Source organism: Zonotrichia albicollis, chromosome 6 (assembly GCF_047830755.1).
Source record: "Zonotrichia albicollis isolate bZonAlb1 chromosome 6, bZonAlb1.hap1, whole genome shotgun sequence".
NCBI lineage: Eukaryota > Metazoa > Chordata > Aves > Passeriformes > Passerellidae > Zonotrichia > Zonotrichia albicollis.
The window spans coordinates 54,802,933-54,816,007 of record NC_133824.1 but is presented as its reverse complement, the minus strand read 5'-3'; the positions used below and the strand labels follow the sequence as shown (position 1 = coordinate 54,816,007).

General features: G+C 41.2%; 1 protein-coding gene across 5 annotated transcripts in view; it reads right to left on the bottom strand.

The window, feature by feature from the left end:
* Positions 1–13,075, bottom strand: part of USP47 (ubiquitin specific peptidase 47) — a 50,420-nt gene that overhangs the window by 32,895 nt on the left and 4,450 nt on the right. For 4 of the 5 annotated variants that reach the window (XM_074543843.1, XM_074543841.1, XM_074543842.1 and 1 more), the window contains exons 2-3: positions 3,779–3,838; positions 551–754 (exon numbers count right to left, since the gene is read on the bottom strand). In XM_074543843.1, the coding sequence (XP_074399944.1) occupies positions 551–754; positions 3,779–3,838 (264 nt within the window). The remainder of the gene's footprint in view (positions 1–550; positions 755–3,778; positions 3,839–13,075) is intronic. The other variant, XM_074543844.1, reaches the window with a different exon arrangement.

Genomic DNA, 13,075 nt, shown 5'->3' with positions numbered 1-13,075 from the left:
GCACACTTTGAGACTAAAATTCAGCCAAATCACCACAGCAGGAAAACGTTACGGGAATTCACCAGCACAGAGAAGGAGGTTTGCTGTGCCGTAACCAAACATTACAGGAATTCACCAGCACCAAAGGAGGTTTTTTGCACTGTAACCAAACATCACAGAAATTCACCAGCACCAAAGGAGGTTTGCTGTGCTGTAACCAAACATCACAGGAATTCAATAACACCAGAGAAGGAGGTTTGCTGTGCTGTAACCAAACGTTACAGGAATTCAATAGCACCAGAGAAGGAGGCTGGCTGTGCTGTAACCAAACATCACAGGAATTCACCAGCACCAAAGGAGGTTTGCTGTGCTGTAACCAAACACTACAGGAATTCACCAGCACAGAGAAGGAGGTTGCTGTACTGTAACCAAACATCACAGGAATTCACCAGCACAGAGAAGGAGGTTGCTGTACTGTAACCAAACATCACAGGAATTCACCAGCACAGAAGGAGGTTTTCTGCACTGAGCAGCTCTCAGAGCCCAGAGGGGCAGCAGGCTCAGTCCCTACCGTGGCAGTGGCAGTGTCCCCGTTGCCCCACACCAGGTGGAAGGAGCCGTTCTCGTAGCCCACTTTGGCAGCCACGTCGGCGAAGAGGCGCCGCAGCGGGGTGGAGGCGGGCAGGTTCAGCGTGACGCGCTCGTTCACCGTCCTCGAGTTGGTGGTGTCCTGGATTATACAAAGCACCCTGGGCTCCTCAGCAGCACATTCTGCCTGCAATCACAGCACACAGCAAGTCAGGAGCAACAGCAGCAACGTTGAGGAGCTTAACTGAAAAATCAAAATGAGACTTCACCAATAAAATGTAGTGTACTTTTAAAAACTAAGGTTCCTAAAACTGGACTTTGTTCAAAACTGGAAGGTTCTTCATTTTCTCATGCTCACTTCAGAAAATAATCTATAAAGACAAGCTTCATTTTTATAGAACAAGAAGGAATTTGTTCTGGTGTGGGGCCAGAGAAACCGCTCAGGTTCCACACAGATCTCCAGCTAGCAAGCGCATAGGAGACTCCTTCAAAATCAGGAACAGACTTCCAAGTCATCACTTCATCCTGCCGAGGCAGAATATACCTTTTGTGACTTTCAAGAATGCAACCCAGAAAATTTGCAAGCTTCCAAGCAACCTTGGAAGCTGCCCACTAAACAAAAAGTTTCATAATCGAGCCACCAACTTCCTACTAACTCCACAACTGTCTGAGTCGCAGGAGATTCTTCTGAACAAAGATAGACTGATAGACTTCTGAACAAAGTAAGAAAATCAACACTGACAAATGGCTACTGAACAAAGTAAAGGGAGTTTAAATAGAAACTTCAATGTATCTGAAATCAAAACAATAATGATCTTGAATGAAAGTGGTAATGGAATAATAATAAAAGTTTCTGAACCCAGTAAGTCAAGAAAAACAGCATTTTGCCAATACTGAAAACCGAGCAGGTCAAAAATCTAAGCACAATCAATTATCTTAATTATCGAAAACTGTAGAACAACTGATATTTAAATACACATCTCATAGGAAAGGATCAGGTAAGTAAAAGGAATTAGTCCTTCAGGTACTCAGCCTTTTCAAGCTGTCACACACAGAAGCATTAGTAATGCATTGTCAAAGTGCCCAAATCTCAGCACGTGGATAAAGGCCACAGCACCCAAAAAGGCAAAAAACCACGTGTGGTGCTATCACCATTCTCAGTGGACAAGAACAACAAATGGCAATAATTACATTCATGCCCAAACTCTCAGCCAAACATCACAGGCAGCTTCTAGAGAATAGAGAACTGCAAAGCAGATTTGAACATCTTCAGAATCCCCTGTGTTTCTACACACCCAGCCCCTCAACACAGATGAGCACCACCAAAGTGGTGCAGCCCCTTTTGAGAGCTCTTACATCACCAAACCCACGGAAAAGGAACATGGACATTCCAGCTAATGCCTTCATTCCAGGGGATTGCAAGATCTGCTGGCAGTGTTCACACAGGGATAGAATAAAATGTTAGCTGACTGCAGCATCTATTCCTATCAGCATCACAAAAAAGTTATTAGAGGGAGACAAATAAAACCACCCTAGATCAAATCTGAATGACATTAGTTTGCTTTTGATTGGGATTTTTTTTAAAGACTTGAGTCTCATTTCTTTAGGTTTATTAAATGAAATATCCTGTGTGGAAGCCTTCATTAACTGCATGCTCAAAAAGATTCAAAGTGTTATTTGCAGCAAATCTGTAACACTTCATATATTTCATCTTTATGGGAGAATTTTACATTTATGAACTACTTTCCAAGAAGACACAGAAAACTATTCCTGAAACATTAACCACACATTAAGAAGAAAACAGAGTTTGGAAATCAAAGTAGTTTTGACATAGTATATTCTCACTTTCATCTACTGCACCCACAGGGACACATAGTGCTGTACTTGAATAGACTAAAATTAAATTTCACCAGTGATTTCTTCTCCTAGGCTCCTCCCTTGAAATTTCCCAGTACAGCATCTTTTTTATTTTGTTGGTGGTTTTTTTTCTTTTTTGCTGAAAAATCAAGTTCTCTCATTAACTGTGTGCTTCGGAAGAGAAGGTAAAGCTTGTTCAGTGGTCCTTTTTTGGGTTTTTTTTGAGAAGGTGAGCAGCAGCTAAGACCCAATAAACTTGGAAGACCAACCCATACTTACACACAGGTGCCTCAGCAATGGTGAAGGCTGGCTGTGGGTGGGAGCCCACCCTCCCATACAGAACTCTGCAGGGGGGTTAAGAGCTATTTACTACTGTTCACACAGGCTCATCTCAGAAACCACAAGGTAATTTGGATTTAATTATCCCACGCTGATTTTGTATTGATGCTGTAACTCGATGTAACTGTGTATAACCATGCCATGAGCAGTTCTCCACTGCAGACTCAATTCCTTGTGCTCCTGCCTTTACATAACCAGCAGTGACTCCCTCCTCCCTGGGAAGGGAACTCCTCCCACCCTGCATGGTCAATCAGTTGTGACTTGCAGTAGAGTTGCCACAGAAAATAATTAGGCACACAGTATCTGAGGGATGGAAATAACATTAAGGGAACAAATTACAGACGATTACAGAAGATTTGCTGGTTGGGTTGCTGGATGTAGCACGTCACACAAATCCTCTTTCTTCTTCACAGATGTAATTCTGACAGACTGAACTGCTCTAACTCAGGGTCAGTATAGCCAAGGGTATTAAGCTGTCATTCATTCACACTGTCACCACTTCAAGTTGTTAGGAGTAAACAGATAAAGCAAAAAAAAACCTCAGCCCAACTCTACTCACCAAGAGCATTCACACACACCACTGAACTAGGAGACAATGCAACACCTTGTGTGGGGCTACTTTACTACAGAAATAGTGTGAAAAGCAAGACTGGTGAGTGATAGATGCCTCAGCTATTCTGACAGGCTGTTATCAAACCAAATCCACAACAGGAACACAGAAATTAACTGAAGCCATTACATAATCTGATATATTTTGAGAGCAAAACAATGACTTTTTTAAACACAGATAGAGACAGCCAAAGCCTCACACACCAGTGTAAAAGCATAACAACACATACTCAGTTTGAAGCTACCACTTAGACTGAATTGCATATGTACATCTTTGTATTCAAGAACATGCACAGAGTTTAGTGTCAATAGCTCATGCTCAAGTTAAAATAAACAGAAGCTACAGCATCATGCTGCTGCTATATTTCTTGGTTATCATTTCATAAAGCTGATTTCATCTGTCTACCTGTGCAAACTTCTTCTTCATTTCAGCAAAGATACTCTGTCTGCAACTCCAAAACACATCCTACAGTATATAAAAACAAAATTAACAAGTCATAATAAAAGTCAATTTACACCTTTCAGTTATTTTATACTATTAAAAAAATCATTACTGAGTTTGGAAATACAAATCACAGAGTAACTCAAGAAGGAATAGCCTATTTTAATATTTAAATTATCATAGGAGCAATGTTACAATGTCAGTTAAGTTGTAATACACAGTCTACATCTCCTAAAGAAAGAAGTGAATGGATAAGAAAATGTAAATAACAATTCAAGATACAAATTCATATTAACACTTTCCTTGATTATCTTTAAAATATGCCACAGACAGAGGTAAATATCTTACCTCAAATGATTCAAGGGTAGGATTAGCATATAACCCTGCAGTTCAGTTTATGTATTTATTTATAAAGTATGAAGCTGTCCAGTTTCATATGAAACTATTCTTTCCTGCCTAAATTATTTCCTGTAGGGAAGGTTTATTATTATGAGCCCATTTTTAAGTATGCAGCTGAAGGTAGTAAAGAGATGAAGTTATTGATTTTATTTCTACCACTCTTAAAGAGATCTTGCCTTGGTATCTCTGATGGATCATCAAAACTTCAACAACAAACACTGACTGCACACAATTGTTTTCTGACTAAACATCAAATGAACCAGTTTCTGAATCTCAAGCAGTGCACTTTGTATTTCTCCAGAAAGGAAAAACAGGAAGTGAGAATGAAGATGCTCATAACATCACTGATTTTCTCCAAATTCCTTCAACTGTGCCCTCGGTAAAGATTACCAAAACAAAAAAGCCCTGACAAATCTTTACTGACATGCCCTGTTTGCCCCACCAAATGACCTACAAAATTAGCCCAAATTAGACTACTGCATTTAATTTCCCAGCAGGATGACACACAAAGCATCATTTTTTTCTTCACATACTGAAGATCCAGTTTGGAAGTCTTAATATGACAAGACTGTGTCTAGCAGTTTCCTTTACACATCAGTCTGTAATTTCAGATTTGAGAGATTTCAGATTTAAATGACACAATTTAAATGTTTTGCTGCCTACTGGTTTTACCTGCTCTTAATCAAAAGCCATATACATTTTGTTAAAATGACACAAAGGTTAATGGAGCCCCAGAACCACCAATCTGAAACTGCTGATTTGTAATTTTATCATTGTTATCAAATGCATTGCCCTGTGTCAAGGACTTAATTAAGACAAAAAATTTTCCTCCTAATCAGGGACTCCAAAGACCCCTGACTTCAGCCTGAATTTGTTCTCTCCAGAGAGAGGCAATCCAAGTCTGGTACACACAGGGCACAGGTAATTTTGTAGTGTGCTATTTGACTTTGTGCACACAGCAGAGGGTGCAAGGGGAGGACAGGCTCCAGCTATCACAGATCTACAGGTTGCTTATTTTATAAAAACATTCCTGTGCTGGGTTATCAGCTCTTGTTTTTTCAGTTAAGGTCTGCTGGAAGATTTTCAAGAGCTACTTCACTAAACAAATTCCATGTAACAGATCAAACAAATCAGATTTATAAATTATACTGTTTATATGATGTTCAGAAATTTTAGAAGTAACTGAGAGCTTCTTAGACAAGACAAATCACAGAACCACAAAACCATTTAGGTTGGAAAAGACTTCCAAGATCACTGAGTCCAACCTTTAACTGACTATTACCATGTCACCAAGTGCCACATCCTGTTGTTTCATCTCCACCTCCAGGGATGGGGACTCCACCACCTCCCTGGGCAATGCTGGACAATCCTTTCTGTGGAGCAATTCCTGCTGATGTCCAACCTGACCCTGCCCTGATGCAGCTTGAGGCCGTGTCCTCTCATCCTGTCACAGCTGGGAGGAGAGGCTGATCCCCACCTTGCTCCATCCTCTTGGTCAGGCAGTTCCAGAGAGTGATAAGGTCACCTCTGAGCCTCCTTTGCTCCAGGCTGAACATCCCCAGCTCCCTCAACAGCTTCTCCCAGGGTTTTTACCCTCCAGACCCTCCCAGCTCCACTGCAGCCCCTCAGTGTCCTTCCAGAACTGAGGGGCCCAGAGCTGGACACGGCACTCGAGGCCTGGCCTCAGCAGTGCCCAGCACAGGGGACAGCCACTGCCCTGGCCTGCTGGGGACAATATTTCTGTGCCACTGCCCTGGCCTGCTGGGGACACTCCTGCTGATACAGGCCAGGGTGGCACTGCCCACCTGGGCACTTCCAGCTGCTGGCAATCAGCACCCCCAGCTCCTCTTCCAGCCAGGCTCCCCAAAGCCTGCAGCAAAGCATGGGGTTGTGACCCAAGTGCAGGACACAGCACTCGGCCTTGCTCAAATCACAAGGATGTGTCCATCTCTCAAATTCTCTACTTTTTCAATTCATTCTCTACTTTTCAATTAAAGTGTTCACTCACACTCCAAATAAACTTTATAATAACCACTAGTGCAATTCTGCATTTTACAAAAAAGCTCCTCTCAGCATGGAAACACATTTAAGGTACAATTAAGAGACCAAAGGTCTTCTATAGAACTTTTTACCCTCATAAAAGTTATTCTGGAATGCACCAAGCCAATTTCTTATTACACCTCACAAAATCAACAGGCAATTAACTACACAGTTCAAGGCTTTTAAATGAACATACACACTATTCACAGGCAAATGCAGGAACACCTTACTGCCTTTTCCTCATAAGAGCAACTGCTCAGCTAGCAAGCACATCTATCCAGTGAGAAGTTCTCAAAGCTCCATGCTGCAACTTTGCCAAAGTGTGACACAGTACACCAGTGGCTTAGGAAAACAAACGGACCCTCAACTGCATAAGGACCTAAAGGGCAAATTAACTGTAGACTCTTAATTAAAGCTATAATTCACAAAATCCCACTATTATTTTAGCACATCAGTCTTCTCAGACTAATATTTTGGTCAACAAATATTTGAAATTGTAATTTCAAGTGTTAATTGTAATTTAAAAAAAAAATTGAAACACTGACACTTTGATCCCAAGTCACTCCATCTTGCTGAGGCTGGGAATCCTGTGGGATGGAGAGCATCCTCAGCAAGCCTGCTGATGACAATAAGCTGGGTGGTGCTGTCAACATGTTGGATGGAAAAATGCCATCCTGAGAGACACTGACAGCTTGAGAGGGGGGGCTGTGTGACCCTGATGAATTTCAACAAAGCAAAGTGCAAGGTCCTACACGTGAGTTGGGACTGTGCCAAACACACCTAGAGGCTGTGCAGAGAAGTGACTGAGAGCAGCCCTGAGGAGAAGGACTTGGGGGTGATGGCTGATGAAAAACTTGCCATGAGCCAGCAGTGTGAGCCAGCAGCCCAGAAAGCCAAAAGTACACTGGGCTGCATCAAATGGAGAGTGAGCAGCAGGTCACTCCTCCACTCTGCCCTCCTGAGCCCCCACCCCAAGTGCTGGGGACATTTCTGGTGCCCACAGCACAAGGAGGACATGGAGCTGTTGAAGCAAGTCCAGAGCAGGACATGAAGTTGCTAAGAGGACTCAGGTGCCTCCCCTACAAAGGCTGACAGGGCTGTTCAGCCTGGAGAAGAGAAAGTTACACAAAGACCTCATAACAGCAGCATCTGAAGGGCATACATGGAAACCAGAGAGCAACTGCTCATCAGGAACTGTAGTGGTGAGACAAGGAGTAAGGGGTTCACATTGAAAGGGCAAATTTAGACTGGATATATGGAAGAACTCATTTACACAGGGGTGGTGAGGCACTGGCACAGTTTACCCAGGGAAGCTGTGGAATGCCCCATCCCTGGAAGCACTCACAGCCAGTCTGGATGGTGTTGTTATCATATTTCTAGAGCCCAATACCTTCTGGGTGGTTTTCTCACACGCAGCCCTTCACAGCAGGGCTGCTCCTGCATCATCATCAGGGCTCCTCCAGGGCTCTCCCTGACCAGCCAGCCCACCCCCTTTTATCCCAGTTATCTTCATTAGCCACAGCTGCTGCCCAATTAAGGACATCACAGCTGCAGCCCATCTAGAACAACCAGGATCAGGGCAAGGCCACTCATACAATACACATATTTTACTAGGACTCCTACTATAGGATGGGGCCCTGAGTGACCAGCTCTAGTGGAAGGTGTTCCTGCCCATGGCAAGAGACTGGAGCTAGATGAAATTTAAGGTCCTTCCCAGCCCACACCATTCTATGGCCCTGTACACTGCTCCATTTCTAGAAAGGTGATAATGATAAACCTGCACGTATAAGATTTCTGGCTATTAGGCCAGACTTAAAAAAGACAATTTACAATAGGAACATGCAATCAACACACAAGTCTGACCTGGGTGCACATTCTAGAGGGCCATGCTACACAAGAATTCATACCCCATGTACCTTTCTAAAATATATTTCATCTTTCTTCCATGAAAGATCTTCACCTGCAAGTTGCAGAGCATAAAGCATGTTGTTGGTGTATTTCTGTATATACAAAGGCAGCATTGTTATTAGTGCCATCTGCAAGACAGACATTTGCTTAGACCATATAGGTTCTGTATTTGTTGAAAATAAAGGAACAATAAAAATAGAGTGTTACTAGATCTGTCACAACAATATTCAAATGTACAACTGCAGTGGTTTTAACACTGCATTTAGATGTGGCTTGCTATTTTTCAGCCCTGAATCACTGAGTTAATTAAAATTCTATAGAAGCATTTCACTATTTTAACTCCAGCTTCATTTTTATTAAAATACTTTGTTGTATTCATATTGTTGTTATCATGTTTCTAGAGTCCCATACCTTCTGGGTGGTTTTCTCACTCACAGCTCTTCACAGCAGTGTTGTTGCTGCTTCTCAGTCAGGGCTCCCTCCAGGCTCTCCCTGACTGGCCAAGCCCACCCCCTTTTATCCCAGTTATCTTCATTAGCCACAGCTGCTGCCCATCAAGAACAACCAGGGCTTATCAGGGCAAGGCCTATATACAGATATTCAAATACAATACAGGTATTTTACTAGCACTCCTACTATATTACTTTAGAGACTGAAAGCAAAACCTAAAGCTAAGGTAAAACTTCATACAGATTCTACCCAATATTTCCAAATTCCAGGTCAAGAGTTGAACTAATAGATGTGTGAAGTTTTACTGCCAAGTAAATTTAGTGGCTTATTGAGACTTAGAAAGATCACCACTAGAGAAGACTCTCAATGTCCACACCCCATATTTAATTCTCACAAATCACTGCAGTACAAAGAAAGACAAAGAGATCAGTAGGAAGCAGCAGACATCAAGCTCACGTTCACAGAATTACTTGGATGATTAAGCCCAAGACAGCAATTCTCAAACCCAATGCAGCTTCAGCAACTTCAGACTCCCACATGAAGTGCACGTGAGTGACTACTGCTGGGCAAACTCTGGGGTGCACATTCCAGGTGCTGTAAATGACTGGATGCACATTTCCAGCAATTACAAGGATAAGTGAAATCTGGAACTTTCAATGACACACAAGTAGTCTGCATGTGTACCCTTACTTCTGAAATATAATCACAGTTGAAACAAGCTTCTGTTCAGCTGAACCATTGTCAGTGTCTGAATGTTCCTTTCTCTCTCAGCAACAACCAAATACTATCAAATCAGCTCCCTGAGAACCCACAACCATAATTTAGGAATTTTCCCACCTATTTCAAGAGGTCCAATCCATTAAATGCCACACTGGATACATGCTGGTAGCACTGATTCCTGCAGAAAATGCAAAGATCAAAGATCTTTCCAACAGACAGCAAATAAGGGGAGAAGAGTCAGTGAGAACTGGGGTACCATTCCCCCTCCTTCTACCCTGTGCTTTTGAACCCCAGACTCCAGAGGGTGCCTACAACCCCTTCCACCCCAGCAGAGCCACTCATGCTCCATGGTTGTTTCCAAGCCCAAGGAAGCTCTTTCAGAGGCCAACTTCCCTGGTACAGCCAGGGCAGGGGAACACAGGATGATGAAGGTTCTCATCATGAAGGAGGCATTGAGCAGGTGCCCTCAGACTCACACTGGGCTTTATCTCTGAGGAAAGCAGCACCTTCTTTTTGAAATACAGGTTCTAAACGAATCCTGTCAGAGCACTGAGGTGTTTGTTACTCAACACAGGTGCTTTGCCACAGCCCAGTGTTTAATGAGAGAACAGGGAACTTAGAATCCTGTTACAGTGCCTGAACCTGTTGTTATCATATTTCTAGAGTCCCACACTTTCTGGGTGGTTTTCTCACCAGCAGCTCTTCACAGCAGTGCTGTTCCTGCTTCTCAGTCAGGGCTCCTCCAAGGCTCTCCCTGACCAACCAGCCCACCCCCTTTTATCCCAGTTATCTTCATTAGCCACAGCTGCTGCCCAATTGAGGACATCACAGGGCAGCCCATGTAGAACAACTGGGACCTACCAGGGCAAGGCCTATATACAGATATTCAGTACTATATTTCCCCCTTTTCTTTTACTTACAGATATTCAAGTACTACATGAACCAAAACACTTAAAAAGATGTATTTAATAGCACACTTGTGGCAAATTGAACACACTTCTTAAAACACAGATCCCAGGATGTCGTAATAGAGCAATTTTGAGCTGTTAACTTGTATGTTGGAATGTTTCCTGAAGCAAAAAAAAATCTGAACAACCATTAGGTACAATCATTTAATCTTGAATCTGACTGATTTTGAAGGATCAGGTTTGTGAGTACCTCAACAACATACTTTGTTCTCATCTCTGAAATCTTCATTACACCTGGGGAGATTTCAGGCAAAATCCAGACTATAGAAAAAATATAGTGTAAGGGAACACATGTCTTGGGAGGGCTGAACTAAAGACCTAAAGATCCACTTTTCAGTTTTACAGAATGTATTTTTCATATTTAAAGCAAGACTTTAAATATGTCTTACTAAGGACATCCTGAAGAACAGGTCTTCTTACACTTATCTCCTTATGGTCTTTTAAATATAGCAAATGAAGGTGATTCAAGATAAATTACTTCCCCTAAAAAAAGTCAAACAAAGCAGCTGTCAATAAAAAAAGTGTGCAAATATTCCCTGGTCATACCTGCAGATCACACAAGAACAAACAAAGTTTTCTTCAGGGGTAACAAAGAATAGTTTATATATCTATAGTTACCTCTTAACCACTAGACATTGTATTTCACTCTCTTACTCTTAAAAGTTTTAATTTCAGCTGATCCTATTTTCTTTCCTCTGACCCAAGTTGAACTTGCAAAGGGTTTTGTAACCACACTAAAATAATTGTGAGAATTAAATGTCAATGAAGTTCTCTACATTCACAATCTATCTGCCAGACTCTCTACATTTATTACAGTGTAACCTTTACACTCAGATCTGAAACAGCCTCATTTTTATAGAACTTCCTTGGCTTGTAACTTCTCTCCACCTTCCTGATCAGCATGCTCCTTGGTTTTCCTTAAAAAACAAAAGCCAAACAAGCTAAAAATGGGGATATGAGAATGCCCAAGACACTTACTACACTTTTATATATTGCTCAATACTTCCAATATTTGTTTCTTACTGAGAGTTGCAGAAGTAGTGGATGAACTCGCCCTTCATTTCTTCTAAAAAAGTATGAATTTTATGGAAACATTTTCCTTTGCTGCTCCTATTCTGGAGAACTTTCTGCTGGATTGAATTACAAATGCAATATTAGCATAAAGTACTCAGAAGAGCTTTCTCTTCATGGAGAATTTTGAAATGAAAGTTTACTTCCCTACAAAATCACCAACAGACACGTATGCTAAAAAATTAAAATCCAGTTCAGACATTAAAACACGACTGCAGGCAAAGTTTTTAATTCTTTAACAGCTCTCTCAATCAGTGAGCATGGCTGCCTTCCATTCCTTCAGCTCCTGTAGAACACTGCCAAACTTCTTCAGAAAATGCTGTTTACGTCTTCAGACATTATTTTACTGGGAAAACTTTCATGCTATATCAAACATATTTCTCATGAAGCTGCAAAAGCAGAGCATTCAGCAATGCACACTTGCTGGTGTTACTGAGGCAGCTTCCATCCCATGTGCTCATTGAGAAGCTACACCTGAACTGCAGCACCATACCCAGCTCTAAGCTATTCACAGAAATGCCAATCTAAAAATAATCTGTTGCCATTTTTCGGAAGCACCTAAAGCACCCTTGTGATCACAATCTCAACAATTATATTGAATCAAATGATCTGTACCAATTTCACCCCTCAGTATTTTTAGAACATGCACAACATCCTTTTTAGAAATTATTTCATCTGCCAATGCTGTGCAAGAGCATTTGCTCAGAGCAAGCTGACTACTTGCCAAGCATTGCAAAAACCAAAGAAAATAAAAATCCCAGCATGTCACAGTGCCTAAAACTGTGGTCAAGTTCATTGTTATTTTATCAGAGCTCCACAAAAAAAATTCTGTGACTTAAATTATCAGTTCTTTAGTAACTAGTGGCATTGTTTTGTGAATATTTCAGTCAAGACAAGAAAACAACAAGATGATAAATGGCAGCCCAGCCAAAGGTATGCCACATTAAATCTTAAAGGGTGAAGTGTAAAAGAGCAGCTTTAAATGTTCAAAAAGGAATTAAAAAAAACTTTTTCAAACTGGATAAAAAAGCTGAATATGTACATGTAACTCAATCACTCCATTTTCTACAAACGTAGCTTTCACCTTTATTCCCTTAGATAAAACTCAACATATTTTCAAACAAGAAATGAAGCTGTGAATATTTATGAGCATTTATGAATATATATGAGCATTTGTACATAATACAGTGCATTGCAGTACCAGTTGTAATGTACTGGTGGGGGAAGGTTTAGAACAAAACACTTCCCCCACTCCCATTTAATTCTGACAAGACTGAAACATGTGATTCAAAGGTAGCCCAAATTCAAGGTATTAGTTTATTTCAGTAAATCACCACAAGTTTTAATCTTATATTGATATCACTACATTCTGTTAGAAAAAGAGGCAGCACAATAATAATTTTAATCACTATGTGATTGGACAACTAACATTTTAAAACTATAATGCAAGGCTGCCTTGATTATATCCACAGGCTTTAAAAAGAACAGAAAATGGCACCAAAAAATATTTTCACTACTGATGCTTTTGAATGTGAAATTTTAATCACCAGTGACGCACAAAACAGTAATGACATAAAATGGCATTTATTGTTTGTGATGATGTTCAAAATGTATCACTGCAGGGAATAAAAGAAGGATTGAGTTATTTAGTTGTCAGATTATTCTCCAGGGCAGTAACTTCCACCAGCAGCACTTCCAGCCTGAG